Raw genomic sequence first — 22,114 nt, 5'->3', positions numbered from 1 at the left:
ATCACAAATTGTCTATCACATGTTATTGTTTGTTACCACATATATTTTATTTGTTCTTTTGAGATATACATGATAGTATATTTTGACATATTTGTACATCTTATTCTAATTATGATCCCAGACTTGTGATTGTACATGATGTGGAGATTTATTATGGTGTATTCTTACATGTTCACAGGAAAATTGTGTCAGAGTCATTGCCATATGCAATTGTTAAAATGCACAGTAAGCATTAAAATTTCTCCAATGATTAGATGAGTAATACATAGAACTGAAGTTAGAATTTCACTCTGCGAACTCATGGACCAATGTTCTGTTTTGTTTATCTGTTATGCTATTCAGATAAAAGGCAATAAAACATGTAGAAGTACATATCAAGTACTCCCATACTAGATCTCATTCCAGAGAATGAGTTCTATCATTGGCGGATGGAGGAGTTTGGAGACAGAGAGGATGGTTTGATGTTGCCCTAAGCTCAAGAGATTCTCCAGTCTCAGCATTTTGAGGTAGTGAGACTACAAAGGAATGTACCACAACAACCAATTGACTTTTTAATAAGTTGTTTCTGTGGCCTTAAAAAAAAAATTACTACTAGCTTATTGTCAACAAGTACAAGTAAAAACAAAGAATCCACATTGTAAAGTAGTACACTATGGGACAGGAGGTCCAAAGAACAATGATCAGAATACAACTACTAAGGACTGCTCAAGAATACCTGACACTGAGATGGGAGGTACAGCTTGGTTTCAAGAATCTTGAGGGGTAAGAAAATAAACAAAAGATGGCTTGAGATTAAGATTAATTTATTTAAAAAAATCTCCCACAGTTGGGTGCAGTGGGGCACACCTGTAATCCAAGTAGCTAGGGAGGCTGAGGCAGGTGGATCAAGAGTTCAGCAAAAGCGAGGCACTTAGCAACTCAGTGAGACCCTGTCTCTAAATAAAATACAAAATAGGGCTGGGGATGTGGCTCAGTAGTCAAGTGTCCCTGAGTTTAATCCCCAATACACCCCAACAGACCGCCCCCCCCCAAAAAAAGACCTCCCATTGAAGTTCGAAATAAAGACATTGGGGCTGGGGATGTGGCTCAAGCAGTAGCACGCTCGCCTGGCGTGCGTGCGGCCCGGGTTCGATCCATATACAAACACAGATGTTGTGTCCACCGAAAACTAAAAAATAAATATTAAAAATTCTCTCTCTAAAAACAAAATAAATAAATAAAGACATTGCCCTACACTTTTTTTTTTTTTTTTTTTTTTTGCTACCAGGCATTGAACCCAGGAGTGATTTAGCACTGAGTCACATCACATCCCAGGCCTTTTTTTTTTTTTTTAATAATTTTTTAGTTGTCAATAGACATTTATTTATTTATTTATTTATTTATTTGTAGTGCTAAGGATCGAACCCAGGGCCTTACACATGCCAGGCAAGTCTCTACCACTGAGCCACAATCCCAGCCCTTTTTATGTTTCTATTTTGAGACAGGTTCTCATTAAGTTGCTTAGAACCTCACTAAGTTGCTGAGGCTGGCTTTGAACTTGTGATCCTTCTGCCTCAGAGTCCCAAATCTTTGGGATTACCGGTGTGCACCACCACACCTGGCTAACTTATATTTTTCCAACTAAAGTTTGAAATCACATCCATATTTTAAAATGCAATTCAACTCTTCCATAGTATTAAACAAAATTTCCTGAGAACATACCAAATGTTAAATATACTTTCTCTACACAGTTATGTAAATGTCTAGCCCAAATGTTTACATGTAAACACAACTTATTAACTCAAAAAGATTCTATTGTTAAGAAAATTAATACATTCCTTTCCAAGGCTGCCAATAAAATTATTGAATCACAAGTGCAAAATCCAGTACACAGGGGCTGGGGTTGTGGGTCATTGGTAGAGCATTTGCTAGCACATGTGAGGCCCTAGGTTTGATCCTCAGCACCACATAAAAATAAATAAATAAAACAAAGATGTAAAAAGAAAAAAATCCAATTACACAGATATGGCCTACTTAAGCAAGACACAGTGGCACACGCCTATAATCCCAGCTACTTGGGAAGCTAAAGCAGAAGGATCATAAATTCCAGGTCAGCCTTGGCAACTTAGTGAGACCTTTATCTCAAAATGAAAAACAAAAACAGGTAGGAGATGTAGTTCAGTAGTGGTGAAGTACCCCTGGTTCCCCTGTGCCTAGGAAAAAAAAAACCTAAAACCTCTAGTGAAATTATCCTTTTAAGTACAATTAAAAACAGATTACAAAAATCAGCATATCCTCTGCCGGAAACATACCTGTTTAACTTTAGCTTCAAAATCTGAATCATTCTTATCAAAGATCATTTGAGCGAGACGCATTTGTTCAGCTGTTGCCTGGAAAGCACATACAATTGGTAAAGATTTGAGCAAGAAAAATGTAAGTTAAATGCTAAATTTGGGTCAAAAGATAAAGCTCTCAAGCACTAACCACTAGTAATAGAAATATAAACTAACACAAAAAAATTCTGAATTTTAGATCTCAACTATATACAACCCATTCCCATAAGATAAAAACCATCAAATTAAATAGTGAAAAGGACACATTCCTCTGGAAAGGACTTAAAGCTCTTGTTCATCTTTATTGGTCATGCAACTTATTTGGGTTTTCTTTCACTTGAGGAGGTGGGGGAACCAGCACAAGAGAAAGAAGAACAAACAATGGAAACAAACTGCTAGACACAGGCTTGGAACCATTCTGGGGTCAAAAAAGCAAAGAAATCTCTGCTCTCAACTCTAAAAAGATACCTTTATCAGTTCTGAAGACAAAAGGTTATATTTTTTAGCTGAACAGAAAATATTTTTAAAGTCATCCCTTTTTTAAAATCATAACTTTATAAGTTTTTAATTAAAAGCTAAAACATTAAAATTAGTTGCCTCTGCAGAAAATGCTCTTCCAGTTACTTTATTCATTCAAAATCTTTGTTTTCATAAACCAAATTACTAAATTTTAAGATTTCCCCTTGTGATCTTTCTGACAACAGAACACGGATGACTCAACAGTAATAATGTACCTAACTGGTATCTTAGTTTTGATAAAGGTATCATTATTATTACAACAGCAAAATTATTAAGAGTATACAGAAATTCTTCATTCTATCTCAGTACAACTTTCTAGTAAATCTAAAATTCTTTCAAAATTGTTTGCTTTTTAAATTACCTTTCTTTCCTTTCCCCAGTATGGGGGGGATTAAACCCGGGGCTGCTCTACATCCCAAGCTCTTTTTTTATTTTTTACCCTGGAACAGGGTCTCACTAAGTTGCCGAGGCTGCCCTACAACTTGCAGTCCTTCTTGCTCCAGCTTAAGTAGCTGGGATAACAAGAACCCATCACCAAGCCTGGCTCCTTAAGTAGTCCTTCCTAACTAAAGTTCGCATTAACTCCTAACACAATATTTTAAAAGCTAAACAGTTTAGTAAATGATTTTAGAGGGAAAAGACCACAAGGAACTAATGAACAGCTTTTCATCTTAGGTTTCAATATATACTGCATTAAAATCAAGTAATCTCAACTAAAGTGGGGGAAGGTTGATGGCATTTTTTCGCCATAGAACACTTTTCTCTCTAGACCTTTTCAGTCCATTTGGGTGTATAATTATACAAACTCTAGGAGCTGTGGTCATCTCGGGTCAATGCAATGGTCAATTCTGTCATGCCAATCTATGCCTGCTATGACCTCAGTTTATCTGCTACAATGTTGCAACATTATACTCAGAAAGATATTCATACAGAAACTCAGTGTCACATTTACTAACAATTTTACCTCAATCCTTCCCAGTATATGTAAGGGCCTTAAATATACTCCCATTATACCTACTGCACATCAGATAAGAATTCCCCTGACCCATAACTGAGAAATTTCAGCCCTACAGCCAAAAAAACAACCGCACGAAAGATAAATGGATGAGGTAAAAGGAAAAACCAAAAGTGAAGATAAACTCTAGAAAGACAGCATGTTCACGATATAATTTGAATTTGTGTAATGGCAAACTTCTTTGAATGAAAACAGATCATCAGTGACCCTGGTGCTAAATGCATACTTGAAGAGGTTGCTCATAATGCCAGTACCAATCAATACACTCCACTGTCTGACTCTTCAATCTAAAAAATATGTAAGTTACTCTAACTTAAAAATGCTCTACACAAAGTACACAAAGATGTATAAACAACCAACAGTAAAAAAAAAAAAGTCTACTTTTTTAAAACAGTTCCCAAAATTAGTTGAGTCAACTCAAAAAAAAAAAAAAAAGGTCACTTTAATTAACAAAAATGTTGTATAGGGGCTGGGGACGTAGCTCACTGATAAAGAGTATTGAATATATGCTGCATTTACAAGTTCAATACCCAGCACACACAGTTGAACCCCCCCCCCAATTTGGCTTAAATTTTTTTTTTGTTTCTGTGTGTGCATTGAACCCAGGGATACTTCGCCACTGAGCTACATTCCCAGTTCTTTTTATTTTAAGACAAGTTATCACTAAGTTGCTTAGAGCCACAATAAGTTTCTAAGACCAGCCTTCAGCTTGAAATCCTCCTGCCTCAGTCTCCAAAGTCACTGGGGTTACAGATGTGCACTACTGTGCCCAGCTATTAAATTAAATTTTATTTTTTTCTTTTTATAGTACTCAGGATTGAACCCAAGGGAGCTTTACCACTGAAATACATTCCCAGTCCAGCCTCATATTTGCAATCCTCCTGCCTCAGCCTTCTGAGTCACTTGGATTACAGGCATGCACTACTGCATCCATTTAATTTTTATTTCTTATTTGACTAGCAAGGACAAAAATTCAAATATATATTGATTGCAGGCTGGAGGTGTAGCTGAATAGTATAACACCTACCCATCATTATTCAAGAGGATGTGAGTTTAATCCCCAACACTGCAAAACAATAAATAAAAAGAAAATTATATCCATTAATATGGAACATGATTTAAAAAGACAAATAAGCAGAAAGATAATAGAGTTTAAACATCACCATTTAAACAATACAGTATATATGCTGATTCAGATAAGAATTGTTAACAGACGTTAATTTTAAAAGGGAATGTTTGATAAAGAATAGAGTATTTGCACAAGATATTCAGGTATCTCCCCAAATACTGGTATATTCTAGAAGAAACATAATAGAGACAGTGGACAAAACCCAGACTAAGTGATGAAAATCAACATCCTCAATGAGCAACATGCAAACATCATGTGACTCTAGGTATGATATTCTAAAAGAAATACACTAAACATTGTGGCATGATAGTGTAATGGTACACACCTTTAATCCCATATAACGGAAAGTTCAGGCAGGAGGATTATAACTTCAAAGTCAGTCTGGATAACTTAGCAAGACCCCATCTGTACAACATTTTTAAAAAGAATGTGAATGGGACTGAGGTTGTAGTTCAATGATAAAGCACTTATCTAACATGTGAGGCACCATGTTCGATTCTCAGCAGCATATATAAATAAATAAAATAAAGGTCCATGGACAACTAAATATATACATATTTTTTAAAAGAATGGGAATGTAGCTCAATGGCAGACTGCTTGCCTAGATGTGCAAAGTCCTGGGTTCAAACCCCAGTACTGCAAAATAGAAAAAAACACACACACAAAAAAAAAAAAATCAAAACTTGACTGATGTTACATATTATTCCCGTCAGACACTTACAATTGTCAAGATTGAAGAATATTTTATACAATAACTGATCTACATTTATTTGAAATTGCCAATATTAAAGAAGACTAAGAAACTGTAGAATATTACAGGAGTCTAAAGAAATGTCAACTAGCTGGATGCAATGGTGCACGCCTGTAATCCCAGTGACTCAGGAGGCTGAGGTAGGACCATCACAAGTTTGAGGCCAGCATCAGCAACTTAGCAAGACTCATAGCAACTTAGGAAAACCTTGTCTCAAAAACAAGGTGGGGGGGTGGGGGGGGCTGGGATTGTGGCTCAGCAGTAGAGCGCTCGCCTAGCGCGGGAGGGACCTGGGTTCGATCCTCAGCACCACATAAAAATAAGAGCATTGTGTTGTGTCCATCTACACCTAAAAAAAAATAAAAATTTAAAAATTAAAAAAAAAAAAAAACAGGACTAAGAATATAGCTCCGTTGATAGAGTAAACACCTAGCACGTGAGACGCCCCAAATTTGATCACCAGAATCACAATTTAAATCAAGTCTTTTTTTTTTAAGTTATAGATAGACACAATATCTTTATTTTACTTTATTTTTTATGTGGCGCTGAGGATTGAACCCAGGGCCTCGCACATGCTAGGCGAGCAATCTACCACTGAGTCACAACCCCAGCCCCAGCACCACAATTTAAAAAGAGAGAGAAAGAGAACAAGATTTAAGACATGTAAAGAAAATAAAAGCCCAGAATTTAGAGCCAACAAAACTTACTTTATACTCAAATATAAAGGGCGTAAGTTATACCCATGATCCTTTCCTAACAGAATGATTTGACATAACCAAAATGATGAGACATTGATATTTAGTGCTGATGGTAAATACCAAATGAATACTTATAGTGAAACTAAAACTAGCTGACCATAATAGAAATCCCTGGATTAGACAAAGGGAAACAAAGGGAAGGGAGGAGGAAGAGAAATAGAAAAGACAGTAGGATTAATCAAGTATAACTTTCCTAGTCTTATATTTGTATACATGACCAGGGTAACTCTACATCATGTACAACCACAAGAGCAGGAACCTAAATAGAATAAATTATACTCTATGTATGTATAATCTGCCAAAATACATTCTACTGTCATGTAAAACTAAAAAGAATTAAAAATTAAAATTATTAGCTTTGGAGGCTAAGACAGGAGGATCACGAGTTCAAAGCCAGCCTACGCAATTTAGCAAGGCACTAAGCAACTCAGTGAGACCCTGTCTCTAAATAAAGCACAAAATAGGGCTGAGGATGTGGCTTAGTGGTTGAGTGCACCTGAGGTTCAATCCCCAGTACCAAAACAAAATATAAATTAAAATTTTAAAAAACTATGATAAAATTAAGACAGCATTATAATACACAATGGGTACAAAAACAATGCAGATATGATACAATTATTTACAAAGGAAAAAGGGAGAGAAACTGCGCAACTTCCAGATGCACGAGTCTCACAGGCTTTACCTGAAAAGAGTAGATGCACCAGCCTGTCGTTCAGGCTGACTTGGACTTCCACATTATTACTTTTTAAATTGAAGGCCACCGTTTTCAAACAAAATACACTTTTTAAGGTCACTAATAGAGGTGGTCTTGTAACAAGGCTGTGAAAGGGAAAAGATCACGTAGTAACTGTCACATAGAAGAAAGCATATACAGACAGGGGCTGAGATGGATGTAGCTCAATGGTACAGAATGTACCTAGTGTTCCAATCCCAAAGACCAAAACAAGAAGCAGAAACCATACACAAATTGTTGAACCTTAGCAAAGTGACTAATTTATTCAAGAAAATAATTGGTTGTGTGATGCTGGTAATAGCAGCTGAAAATGGTTCCAGATACTGAGAAACATCATGAGGCAGCAAACTACAAAAGTATGGCTATGAGTTCCTTATTATATAAAAGGATAGCAGACAATTCTAAGGTTCATACAGAGTGTGCCTCTTGACTATGGAATAATTTTTATTACTAATGAAAAAAAAAACAAAGTGCCACCAGGTATGGGGGCATATGCCTGTAATCCAAGAGACTCAGGAGGTTGAGGCACAAGGATTGCAAATTTCAGGCCAGCCTCACAACTTAAAAAAAAAAAAAAAAAATCTCAAATCAAATGAACCCAGCAATAACCAAAACAATAACCAAAGCAATTTCCTTGAAAATGTATATAGAAAATATTTGATTAGACATTTGTTCTATCAATTAACCCATCTAAAATAGGTGGAATAGGGCTGGGGCTATAGCTCAGTGGCAGAGCACTTGCCTAGCATGTGTGAGGCATGGGTTCAATCCCTAGCACCACATAAAAATAAACAAAATAAAGACATTCTGTCCATCTACAACTACAAAAAAAAAATATAAATAAATAAATAAAAATAGGTGGAATAAAGTTAAAATTTTTAAACTCAAAAAAAAATCTTAAAAGGAATAGACTGATGCACACCTTTTTACTCTGCAGAGTAAACATTTATATTTAGTGTGTTAAATACTGACACATTGAACATCATTTATAAAAACAAGCTAACATTGATATAGGATTCTGGGATGTAAAAGGAGCCAATTCCATTCCTGTGTAATTCAGATCAGTACTAGGTCAAAGACAGATTGGAATAAGAGTAGAAAAAAAAGAGGTAGTATTAGCATTATTAGATGTTACATAAAGTGGGACAAAGCAAGTCAGTAATTTAGGGACATTCTAATTATACCACTCCTAGTTCTGAGGGAACCAGGATTATCAGTGTGGAAATGATAAGATGCAATACAAAAAAAATCAAAACCTATGAGCCCTGGGTTGGGGATGTGCCACAGTGGTAGAGTGCTTGCCTAGCATGAGCAAGTCCTTTGGTTCCATCCCCACCACTGCCAAAACAAACAAAACTATCAAACAAAATCATCATTAACTCATGAGGCATTTTACCTGAAAAAAATTTCATAGCCCTGTCCACTGAAGAGCCCTGAAAACAATAACCAAACCAGTAACAATAAACATCTTGAGCTGGGGTTATAGATCATCAGTAGAATACTTGCCTAGCATGTGTGAGGCACTGGGTTCAATACTCAGCACCACATATAAATAAATAAAAATAAAGGTCCAGGGGCTGGGGACATAGCTCAGTTGGTAGAGTGCTTGCCTCACATGCACAAGGCCCTGGGTTCAATCCCCAGCACCACCAAAAAATAAAATAAAATAAAGGTACATGAACAACTAAAAACATCTAAAAACAACAACAAACATCTTCTGTTACCAAATTAAAGCTGCCAAATATCATTTCCAACTAAAATAAACCAGGGTCTTTACAGCAATGGATGATTCAAGTTACAAAGCAAAAAATACACAATATAAGACTGGAATATTTTATCATAGCAGTTTATGAAGACACTATCAATGACCACTTGGACCACTTTCAAACTACTTGAAGAACCTTGCACTAATCAAAAATGGGTTAATCTGAACTTCAAAAGGATAACTGACCCTAGGCATTGTGATGTATGTCTGTAATCCTAGTGGCTGAGGCATCTGAAGTAGGAGGATCTCAGGTTTGAGGCCAACCTCAGCAACTTAGTTAGACCCTAAGCAACTTAGTGAGACTCCATTTTAAAGCAAAAAACAAAAGTAACTGAAGCCTACCAAATTTTAAATTTGTGTACCACCAGAGAATTGAAATATTGTGCTCTTTTTGTGTACAAGGAATTGAAATGCATTCTGCTGTCATCTATAACCAAGTAGAATAAAAAATAAAAATATGAATTATTTTAGCTGAGGATATAGCTCAGTGTAGAGTACTTGCCTTCATAGCATGGAAGATGCCCTGGGTTTCATTGCCAACATCAACACACAAAAATAGTAATTATTCACCTTTGAAAGATTGATAAATGGGACTAGGGTTGCGGCTCAGTGGTACAGCGCCTATCTAGTGCATTTGAGGTGCTGGATTCAACCCTCAGCACCACATATGAATAAATAAAAAAATAAAGATATTGTGTCTACCAACAACTAAAAAAATATTTTTAAAAAGACTCTTAAATACTCTTGTAAAGTATAATTATCATGAAACGCCATGAAAAAACAGTCACAGACCAAAGAACCAAAAAAGAAATTACCACTATTTGGATTTGTTTCTACAACAGAAAAAAGGCACTGATGGAAAAACAACCAAATCCAATTAAAGTCTAAATTTAGTTGATGTTGTACCAATGTTATCATCTTAGACTAAGTAACTGACACTAAATCTAATCAAACAAAAAGGATAATTGCAAAATTATAGACATTAAATTTAAAACCCTATACTAACACTTCAAAACGGTGACAGTGGCCTGCTAGATATTTAAAACCAAAACTTGGAGAGCAAAGTCAAGGAAGTAAAAGCATTGGGAATGGGAGGAATCAGCCAATATTTCAGACTTTGCCCTCTAAAGTCATCCAGAACTCAGAGAAAGATAGGACTCTTTTACAGGGACCTGCAACTCCACGAGTCACCTGACTTCCCAATTAGAAGGATTCTGAGAACCCTAAAGAACAGGAATAAAATCAGTGCATAATCTGCAAAAAGAATGGTCATTGGAAAGGGAAGTGTCCCTGATGGGAACCACATATAGTCAGCAAGACATGGACCAATCCTGGCAGATAGCACAACTGGTACAGGAAAGCTAAAAGAGCCCAGAGGCTTCTCCCAAGTTCCCAAGGGTGATCTCTGACAAATCTCAGCTGACTCATAATCGTAGATAAGAAAAAAGTTAATTTTGACCAACTTAGCCTTTTATTTTTTTGGTACCAGGTATTGAACTATTGAACTTAAGAGTGCTTAACCACGGAGCCACATCTCCACCCTTTTTATTATGTTTGCAGATAAGAAACTTAGTAAGACCCTATCACAAAACATTTAAAAAAAAAAAAATTAGTGAAGACGGAACTTAGAGACCCTAGGTACTCACTAAGTTGCTGAGGTTTTGAACTTAGGATCCTCCTGCCTCAGTCTCCCAACTTGCTGAGATTACAGGCATGCACTACCATGCCTGGCTTAATCAACTTGGTCTTAAACACCTGGCAGGAGAGTAACTAAACAGAGTCATAGAGTTGTTGTTTTCTTTTTTTGTACTGGGGATTGAACCCAGGGTACTTTATCACTGAGCTATATACCCTTACACCCCCCCTCTTTTTTTTTTTTTTGTAGTCAGGGTCTCACTAAATTGCTGAGTCTGGTCTCAAACTTGCCTGCCTCAGCCTCCCTGGTCACTGGATTACAAGCAAGGACCATCATGCCCAGCCATACATAGACATTTAAAAGACAAAAGACAATGGCTCTTTTTTTTTTAATTTTTTTTCTTTTTAGTTGTAGTTGAACACAATACCTTTATTTTATTTATTTACTTTTATGTGGTGCTGAGGCTTAAACTCAATGCCTCTCATTTGCTTGGCGAGTGCTCTACCACTGGGCCACTACCCCTGCCCAACAATGGCTCTTTTAATGTAACTTGAAATGTACACTTGTATGAGTTCTCCCACATGTAAGTCAAACTGAGAGGTTACAAAGAAAGTGTTACAAGACACTACCAGAGGGGGCTGGAGATGTGGCTCAAGCGGTAGCACGCTCGCCTGGCATGCGTGCGGCCCGGGTTCAATCCTCAGCACCACATACAAACAAAGATGTTGTGTCCGCCGAATACTAAAATATTTAAAAAAAAAAAAAAAAGACACTACCAGAGTCACAAATCTGTTCTAAATAAATTTGAGACCTACAAATTTTCCTAATCTCCTACATAAGTAAACCTAATTTGTTTTTCATTGGTATGATTATTCCTAATATTTATCCATCAGTTGGTCAAAAAGATATAACGTGGTACCAAAAAATCCTTACTGATTTTACCGAGAGTCTTAAGTAACACAACTAAAGGGATCCTTCTGCTAACACAAAAATAATGACAATAAAAAGGCATTTTATATAAATCTGATGACATTCCTTACAGCTCAAGGGAAACCTGTGGCATTATAAAAACTAAATGTCCTGTATGTTTTTAACAACTCTACTGAAGTTTCTAAAGCCTCAAATGGTCTCCACTCACAAATAAATGACATGTGAGACCACACATTAAAGCTCTAGTAAGTTACTATCTTTGTGGTCTTTAGAGACTGGCTCTTAACACTCATTATTTAAAAAATAATTACTTAATTATTTTAAAAATTTAAATAATTTAAAAAAATATTATTTTGCTGTATTGTTTGTTGTTGTGCTAGCATGATTCAAGCCCCATAAAATACCTTTTTCCAGTCACCTGTTAACCACTATCATATACCTCTGGACTGCTCTGATGGGCAACACATCCACAGAACCATTAAGCTCCAGATGGTAATGGAAACACCACCCTCCATGAAAGCTCTCCTAACTTCTATGAAAGCCCTTTAGATAGAGTACCTCCCTCAGAGGTCCTGGCCGGCACAGCCAACCCCCTTAACATCATGAAGCAGCCTGAGTGGTCATCATCCATTTTCCCCTAATGGCAGTTAGAGGTACTTCATTCAGGGGGGTAATATGAGACAGAAAGATAAACTACTCACAGGCAGCCAGGAAAAGGATCTTAGAAGAAAAGGAGGAAGAGAGAACTGGGAAATCAAAACGTCTGATCCCATCTATTCCTAACCACAAGCAACAGTTCCTTAAAAACCCCTAGACATGACCAACCCCAAGAGGTACTTCCCCTTGTGCCAACAAGGGGTTTCGAAATCACTTTTCTCTAGATTTTAAGTTGATTGGCCACTTTTCTAAATCCTATATCCCACCAATCATCTAGAGACAGATAAAGCCCTAAAATCCCGAGACAACAAAAACCATTGCATCCCTCTCTTGGGACCCCCTCCCTCTTCAGGACCTCTGCTTTCTTTCTAGTACTCCAATAAATCCTATTATTTGCTTTCAAATAAATACATAAAAGAATTTTAATAAGTGATTGTTAGACACAAGTTAGCAAACCATGGTCCTGGGTTGGTTTTTTGGGTTTTCTTTATTTTGTTTTGTTTCGTTTGCATTGCAGGTCAATTAGAAAAGATTTTAATACTTTCAACTGGTTAATTAAGGGGGGGGGGAAATATACAACACATACTGTATGAGGGCTGCAGAGCAAAAAAATACATACTATCTGATCCCTCAAAAAAGTTTTGCCATCTCTTCATGTAAAATGTTAAAAAAGTAGGTAGGTGACTATATCAAGATCTCTGTACTTTTCTTTGTAAATTTTTGGTCTACTCCTTTTTATGTTATTTCTGAGATAAATTAATAGAAACTGAGAAAAGATTTGTAGAAGCCTTGATTTACACCTGGTCAGTAAGAAGCACAGCTGCAACAATCAGGGGCTTGCAACTCATATCTAAATGTAGAGTAAGGAAAGTAGTCTTGGGGCCTCAGTCCTCACCTCTTGGGATCTGACAATATGTCCCGAGAGACAGTGTTAGAACTGAATCGGGTTAGAGTAAACCCAGCTTGCTGACTGGTAGGGAGAAATCCCACACCTTTTGAGGTCACAATAATCTTCAGTGTTGATTGTTATAGTGTAATAACAATGGGAAAATGGGAAGTTAATTTTTATGACAAACATTATGAATTTCTCCAAGAATACAAAATGAATAATAGCCAGATTATTGAACTCTAGCTTATATGTTCCAGGTTCTTTAACAGAAAAACTTTACAGAAAAGAAAGGATGAAACAGAAGGGAGGACCAACAGATTACAGCAATTGTGATTATTTTTATTTTCTTTTAATAAGCAAAGACTAAATAGCAGCATCCAGAGATAACAATGAATGATAAAAATCTAAGAACATCTAAAGTCAAAATGGGAGCTAAGGGTAGCTCAATGATAGAGCTCTAGACTACTATGTGAAAGGCCTTGAGAACAACATATAACACTGCAAAAAAAGAAAATTATAGTAGTTACTTTGGGGAGGAAAGAAGGGATTAAAATTGAGAAAGAAGGCTAGGTGTGGTGGCATATACCTATAATCTGAGATACTCTCGAGGCTCAGACAGAAGGATTGCAAATTCAAGGCCAGCCCCGGCAACACAGAAAGACTGTTGTCTCAAAATAAATTAAAAAAACAAAACAAAACAAAAAAAAAAACAAACACAAGTTTTTATAAAAGGCTGGAAATGTAGCTCAGTGGTAAAGTATCCGTTTACCAATGAATCAGGATCATTCGCTCCCAACTGGTGCATTCTGTTAAAAATTTGTGAAGTAGATTCTTAAGTTGAATGGAAGTCAAAGAAATGGGGGGAAAGAAAATTTCTTTAAAATCCTAGAAGGAGTAAGTTGTGGGGGCACATATCTGTAATCCCAGTAACTGGCATGCCTGAGGCAGGAAGCACAAATCCATGGCCAGCCTCAGCAACTTAGTGAGACCCTGTCTCAAATTTTTTTTTTAAATATTTATTTTTTAGTTGTAGTTGGACACAATACCTTTATTATTTATTTATTTTTTATGTGGTACTGAGGATTGAACCCAGGGCCCCTGCACATGATAGGAAAGCGCTCCACTGCTAAGCCACAACACCAGCCCCCTGTCTCAATTTTTTAAAAATTTAAAAAAGAACTGGCAGGAATGACAGTAGAGGAGGTAGAGAGAGAAGAGGGGAGGGGAGGGGAGGGGGAATAGCAGAGGATAGGAAAGGCAGCAGAATACAACAGACACTAGTATGGCAATATGTAAATCAATGGATGTGTAACTGATGTGATTCTGCAATCTGTATACGAGGTAAAAATGGGAGTTCATAACCCACTTGAATCAAAGTGTGAAATATGATATATCAAGAACTATGTAATGTTTTGAACAACCAACAATAAAAATTTTAAAATTTAAAAAAATAAAAATAAAAATAAAAAATAAATTTAAAAAATATGAATAAAATGAAATACATAGTTATAAAGGAAAACAAAATCTATTAAAATTAATTTTAAATATTTAAAAATATTAGACCTGGCAGTAGGTATAGTATTAGACAGTCTTTTAAGATAATGATGAAGCAGTCAGAGAAATGCAAATCAAAACCACCCTAAGATACCATCTCACTCCAGTAAGATTGGCAGCCATTATGAAGTCAAACAACAACAAGTGCTGGCGAGGATGTGGGGAAAAGGGTACACTTGTACATTGCTGGTGGGACTGCAAATTGGTGCAGCCAATTTGGAAAGCAGTATGGAGATTTCTTGGAAAGCTAGGAATGGAGCCACCATTTGACCCAGCTATTCCCCTTCTCGGTCTATTCCCTAAAGACCTAAAAAGAGCATGCTACAGGGACACTGCTACATCGATGTTCATAGCAGCACAGTTCACAATAGCAAGACTGTGGAACCAACCTAGATGCCCTTCAATAGATGAATGGATAAAAAAAATGTGGCATTTATACAAATGGAGTATTACTCTGCATTAAAAAATGACAAAATCATAGAATTTACAGGGAAATGGATGGCATTAGAGCAGATTATGCTAAGTGAAGCTAGCCAATCCCTAAAAAACAAATGCCAAATTTCTTCTTTGATATAAGGAGAGTAACTAAGAACAGAGTAGGGTCGAAGAGCATGAGAAGAAGATTAACATTAAACAGGGATGAGAGGTGGGAGGGAAAGGGAGAGAGAAGGGAAATTGCATGGAAATGGAAGGAGACCCTCAGAGTTATACAAAAGTACATACAAGAGGAAGTGAGGGTAAAGGGAAAAATAATACAAGGGGGACAATGAATGTCAGTAGAGGGGGCAGAGAGAGAAGAGGGGAGGGGAGGGGAGGGGAGGGGAGGGGAGGCGAGGGGGGATAGTAGAGGATAGGAAAGGCAGCAGAACACAACAGACACTAGCATGGCAATATGTAAATCAATGGATGTGTAACTGATGTGATTCTGCAATCTGTATATGGGGTAAAAATGGGAGCTCATAACCCACTTGAATCAAAGTGTGAAATATGATATATCAAGAACTATGTAATGTTTTGAACAGCCAACAATAAAAAATTAAAAAAACAAATAAATAAATTAAAAAAAATGTTACAAATAGATTTCCTACTTGAGTATTATATGAAAAAAAAATTACTCCTTGGGAGAGGAAATCATGTTAAGTACAGGGAAAAGGGGATATGCAGGATTGGAAGCTGGAATAATCAGTACTGATAACATATTATAGGAGCACAAGCAGATGGTTAACAAGCACAAGTAAAGGAAAAACAGGAGCAAAAGCTCAGAAGTTAAAGTTCTTTCTGGGATACATGAGCCAAGATGTTCAGGGCAATATTGTTATACTAACCCCAAACTGGAAACAATCCAAATGTTGTCCACAGTAGAATAAATAAACTATAAACTACTCATAACAAGCACTGTATAAGAAGGAGAGGAAAAAGAATGAACTAGCTATACGTGATGATATGAACAAATGTAAGAATGTTGAGCAAAAAGAAGCAAGAAACAAAAGAATATGTACCGTTATGATTTCATTCAGATCAAGTGTTAAAGGGAAACAATACTAAGCTAGCATTGAAGGACATGGTAAATGACAAAGATCTGATTATTATTAAATATCATTCGAAACAGTGTTTCCCTCTAGAAGGTTGTGCTTGGGAAGTAATATGGGGGACTTTATAGGGGTTTTTCTGTCTCTTGTCTTGGTTGGTGGTTATATGGGTATTTGCTGTGTAATTATAGCTTACATTTGTATTTTATACATTTTTCTGTATACATTTTATGTTTCACAATGTTTTCAAAGTTTTTTTTTTTTAGAGGAATGGAAATCAGATAATTCTCTAGAGAAGAAAGGTCAGAGGTAAACATGGAAGGATTCTAGATAAACTTGATAATTAAAGTTAATTCAAAGGGAATAAGCTACTAGGGGGCCTGTGGGATCTTCTTGATACTTTCTAAGGAAAAGAAGAAAAAAAAAAAAAGATAATGATGAACATGAATAAAGAGGTATGCAAAAGTCTGTCATATGAAAACATCTTCAATTCCTTTTTATGTAACGCTAATACTATGTGGTTATTGTGTCATTATGAGAAATGCTAAATTTCAGATGAAATTGGTAAAAATAAAGTTCTCGTATTTTTTCCTACCAAAAAAAAAAAAAAAGAACTGGCAGGACTGGGTTTATACTCAGTGGTAGAGCACTTGCCTAGCACTGGGCTCAATCCTCAGCAAATATAAATAAATAAATAGATAGATAGATAGATAGATAGATGTATTGTGTCCGTCTCAACTAAAAAACTTAATGAAAAGAACTGGGGGTTTCCCTCAGTGGCAAGACACCTCAGGGTTCAATTCCCAGGATCCCCCAAAAAAGTAGCTAGGCATGGTGGCACACTCCTATAATCCCAGCTACTTAAGAGGCTGGGGCAAGATGATCACATATTGCAGGCCATCCCCTAGACAATTTGGCAAGACCTCTTTCAAAATAAAAAATAAAATAATTTAAAGGGGTGGCAATGTGGCTCAGTGCTAGAGCACCCTGGGTTCAATTGCTAGTATTGCAAGAACTAAAAACGAAAAAGTACTAGAAGATCCTACTTGAAGATGTAAGCATTGGTAAACTCTGACAGCAATTTGTGGTAATTTTTATGTCTTTCTTTTCTTTCCAAGTTTCTAATTTAAACACATTGATTTTATAATTAGGGAAAAAAGCTATTTTAAATAAGTAAACATCCTAGGCATATGGCATACACCTGTAATCCCTTCAACTCAGGAGGATCACAAGTTCAAAGCCAGCCTTAGCAACTTAGGGAGAGCCTGTCTCAAAACAAAACAGGCTGGAAATGAGGCTCAATGGTTAAGTGACACTGGGTTCAACTCCTGTTACAAAAAAAAAAAAAATCAAGAGTTAGGGCAAGAGATTTACAAGGTGAAAATGATCAGTAGTACACAAAGAAAATCACCAGAATTCTACAGTTGCTCATGCAAAGAAAACAGAGACTTAGATGATTTATGGAATAGCACACTGCTGGCCTAGCACGGGCAAACGCCTGGCTTCAATCCCCACCACCAGAAATTCAAAATAAAATAAAATTGTAAACAAATATTACACTCTAGTCAATGATACACATGCTAAAATGTTTAGAAAAAAATTACCTTGAAGTCTTACTTTGAAATGCATCAAAATCCAAAAAAAAAAAAATAATAAAGACAATGACAGTTAAGCAAAGCAAATATTGAAGAAAGGCAATGTGATGTATATGAATCCTTAAAGCATAACTTTTCTTTATGTTTAATCATTTACATAATAAAATGCTGAAGGTGGTGTCAACTTCCACAGATGGGAAAAGCAGCCCTAAAGGAACCCAAAACCAGGGGGGAAGGGGGTGGACAAGAGTTAAATAGGAGCTAAAATAAAGAGATAAAAGAAAAAAATCCTAGGGGCTGGGGTTGTGGCTCAGTGGCAGAGTGCTTGCCTCACACATGTGAGGCACTGGGTTCAATTATCAGCACCACATGAACAATAAATAAATAAATAAAATAAAGATATTGTGTCCATGTTTAACTAAAAAATTTTTTGAAAAAAATCCTAAGAAAATGAAATCATGTGGACAATCAGTCATTCACTGCATGGTGAGTTCATTACAAGAATGAGTCTGATTTGATCAAGATGTTTCAGACAGAAGATACCGCATATAGAAATATCGGAGTACAATACCAAGCTCAGAAAACCTGGATGAAATCTTTCTGAAAAAGGGTGTGAAAACAGGCAAGAACAGCAACAAATGATGGCTTTATAAACAATAATATATCATTTGTTTTGCAATGCTATGATAACCCAGGGACTTATACATGCCAGACAAGGACTCTACCATGGAATTATACCCCCAACCCAAGGCAGCAATATTTAAACTTAATTGTCCATATTTTTGTAAATATACACAATTTATAAAAACAAATCTTCCCTGATTCTGTTAACACATCTATAAAATATTAAGAAAAAAGAACATGAATTTACAGAACCTGGCACAGGTTTTAAGCAGAACAGTTACTAATGACCTCATGCATACTAAACATGAGCACTACGTCTGAGCTACACCCTAAACCACTACATGTTTTCATTTTGATACTGTATCACCCACAAATTGTTTTACAGGAGTAATACTGGGGATGGAACCCAAGTGTGCACAGCCACTAAGCTACATCCCCACCCCTTTTTATTTTTCCTTTTGAGACACAGTTTTGCTCATTTGCCAAGGCTGGCCTCAAACTTTTGATCTTCCTTTCTCAGACTCCCAAGTAGCTGGGATTACAAGCAAGTGCCATCATGCCCAGCTACCTATACATGTCTAATTAAGTCGTTACTCATCGCCATATGTAAATACCAATCCAAGACTTAGCTTTTTCAGCTTAAGTAAATTATGATTCAGATGTTTTTTGTATTTTTCTTCAGTGATATCATCTGTTTTATTCCTTACAGGGTACAGACTAGACAACTTCTGAAAGCACAGCTGATATACTTAACAGCTATTAACAAGCACAGTACTGCAACATTAGCACTATCATATTAATAAAATGTAAAATTTTAATCAGAATATTAAATTTGTCTTCCTTTATAAAATACTCTACATGCCTTAGTCAAGAAGAAAATTACTTTATTCAATAAACACTTCAATAAATATTTGATAAATAAACCACCAAACATAAATTAAGAGTATAATAGGGAAGTTACCAGGCTGAGCTCTAGAAGTGTCAAGAGGTCTGTACAGCTTGGGGAAAAAAGAGGAAAAAGCAGGGTCAACTGGTAATTCTATGTTAAACAGAATAGTGCACCCTCCCCATTAGTGACATCCAACAAGACAATTTTCAAAATAAAAGAAAATATGGCTAAGAAAAGCATCATCACTGTCTTCCTCAGGATCTTTTACCCATGCATATGACCTATAAAGAGCTAAGCGGCTTTCACAGTAAAAAAAAAATGTGCTGATAGCTTTTCTAATGAGCCAAATGTTTTTCATAGAACCTGTCACCCAGAAAATTTGGAAACATAATGAAGTAAGGTTATTTTTTAAATCATCCTTGTACCTACCAAAAATAAATGTTATTAACATAGTCTAATAGCCTTTTTTCAAAAATACGTTTTACATCTTTTCTCAGATAAACAGAAACTATTCATTTTCCATGACATTTTATAACATAATTTTTAAGTATTATTATAATTACTTCATAATTTATATGGTATATACAATAAACACAGATTATTAATTATCATCCACAACCTTCCACAACTTTCAATTCCTTTCAATCATCCTGAAAAGTAAATATCATATGCCATTTTATATTTTAAAAAACTAGTTTGCATCTCCAAGATAATAGAAGAACACCACTTTTAAACAAGCGATAAAAATAATTACTAGAATGAGACAAACATATTCTATTACATCATGATATGATGGATTAAGATCCTATCACTTGGGCTGGGGCTGTAGCTCAGTGGCAGAGGGCTTGCCTAGCATATCAAGAGGTCTATGAGGCATCGGGTTCAATCCTTAGCACCACATAAAAATAAACAAATAAAATAAAGGCATTCTGACCATGTACAATTACAAAAAAATTTAAAAAAGAAAGATCAGATCACTTATACATTATTCATACCAAAAATGTATAACCCAATTCTAATCATGAGTAAAGAATAAACAAATCCAAGCTGGAAAACATAGTATGAAGAAACTGGCTTATTTTCTTCAAACATGTCAATGTCATGAAACTAAGGAACAGTTCCACAGGAAGTGTCTGGTGATGTAACTCAGTGGCATATGCTTAGCATGCACAAGGTCCTGGGTTGAATTCCCAGGGCCAAGAGAAAGAGTGACAGAAACAGAGAGAGAGATTAAAGAGAAGAGACACCTAAATACAATAAATGATCAAGGACTTAACTAAAAAACCTTATTGGGACAATTTAGGACAAATATAAATAAAATGGATGCCAAATTAATAATGACTTAAGTTTCTTCTTTTTGGATAATTTTACTGTTTTATGCATAAGAAGTCACTTTTTACAAAAACATATTAATGTATTTAGGAGTAAAGAAGTATCTCTCCTCTCAAAAATTTCAGCTGTACTAAGGGTATAGCTCAGTAGAAGAGAGCTTGCCTGGCACAGCTCCAGCACCTGAGTTAAACTCCAGCACCACACACACAAAAAAAAAAAAATAGGGCTGTGGAAATGATGAATAAAGGGACAAACTAAATGTGGTAGAATATAAAGGGCTGGGAATATAGTTCAGTTATAAAGCGGCCTTGGATTCAATACTCAGCAAAAAAAGACTTAAGAAACTTATCTAATTAGTAACATGGGTAGACCAAGATCCAAATTCAGGTTTATATGGAATCAAAAGAGCTCTTCTTTTAGCATGCAACTTGGATAGATCATCTCAGAACACCCCTACCTCTAGACATTTGGGAATATAAGGGCTGAGGATGTAACTCAGTAGTTGAGAGCTTGCCTAGCAAACAGGAAGACCTGGGTTCAATACTCAGGAACACACACACACACAGTGGGTAACTAACTAACATCTTATAGAAAAAAGTCAGGAGGATCGAAGCCAGCCTCAGCAACTTAGCGAGGCCCTTATAAGTAATTTAAACAAAGCCTGTCTCAAAAAAAAAAAAAAAAGGGCTGGGGATGTAGTTCAGTGATAAAGTGCCCCTAGTTTCAATCCCTGGTACCACAACAACAACTACAAAAGGTACTTTGTTTCCAATTTAAGGTTACTTCCTTAGAAAATATTTTCCAGTGCATAAGATGAACAACTTTTCATTCTTTCCTTTGTGTGTGTGTCTGTATGTGTAAGAGGGACAGAAACTGTGTGTGTGTCTAAGAGAGAGAGAATGTTTGTGTGTATGTGTTTGTGTGTGGTGCTAGGGACTGAACCCAGGGTTTCCTGCATTCCAGAACAAATCAATCAATCAATGGCCAGGGATGTAAATTGGTGGAAAAATGCTTGCTTAATTACGAACATGGGTGGGGGGTGTCTGTGTGTGTAAATAAATAACAAATAGAAAACCCTTTGTGAGGAAAGGAATATTTATTCCCCCCCTCCTCCAATTTGGAGACTAATTCTTTGTAAATCAGCCCAAAGACTTTGCTTGGGAGGAAAGAAAGGGTACAGTTTACAATCCCTACATTACATCGGGCTCTCCTTCAAAATCTTACTTTTCATTTTTAATGATTTGCTAAGTACAAATTTTTTTTAAATAAAAACAATCATTTTATTTATTAGCAGAGTTACACCCATGATTACTCTTAACTTCTATTTCTTCGATAAGAGACCATTCATGAAACAAATTTTTCTTAAGAACTATAAAAAGAGGATCTAGCCCTCAAAGTTTTCCAACAATGGAGAGTCTTTCTTGTGAATAAACATCAGAGCTATGTGTGGTGGTAAAAAGGCCTATAATCCCAGCAACTTGGGAGGCTAAAGCAGCA

At 36.1% G+C, this 22,114-nt stretch overlaps 1 protein-coding gene across 15 annotated transcripts in view; it reads right to left on the bottom strand.

Annotated features, from left to right (window-relative positions):
- Window positions 1–22,114, bottom strand: part of Ubap2 (ubiquitin associated protein 2) — a 103,886-nt gene that overhangs the window by 61,410 nt on the left and 20,362 nt on the right. For 4 of the 15 annotated variants that reach the window (XM_046457139.2, XM_046457142.2, XM_046457141.2 and 1 more), the window contains 2 exons: window positions 19,358–19,394; window positions 2,292–2,369 (listed from right to left, as the gene is read on the bottom strand). In XM_046457139.2, coding sequence (XP_046313095.1) covers window positions 2,292–2,369; window positions 19,358–19,394 — 115 coding nt within the window. Of the gene's footprint in view, window positions 1–2,291; window positions 2,370–4,873; window positions 4,913–5,300; window positions 5,381–7,166; window positions 7,304–19,357; window positions 19,395–22,114 lie in introns of those variants that run through there. The other 11 variants (XM_046457140.2, XM_046457147.2, XM_046457148.2 and 8 more) reach the window with 8 other exon arrangements.

Source organism: Marmota monax, unplaced genomic scaffold, assembly GCF_021218885.2.
Source record: "Marmota monax isolate L192 unplaced genomic scaffold, Marmota_monax_Labrador192_F-V1.1 WCK01_AAM20220418_F8-fsc00069, whole genome shotgun sequence".
NCBI lineage: Eukaryota > Metazoa > Chordata > Mammalia > Rodentia > Sciuridae > Marmota > Marmota monax.
Note: the sequence above shows the minus strand (reverse complement) of the source record. Positions and strands in the feature narration are given on the sequence as shown.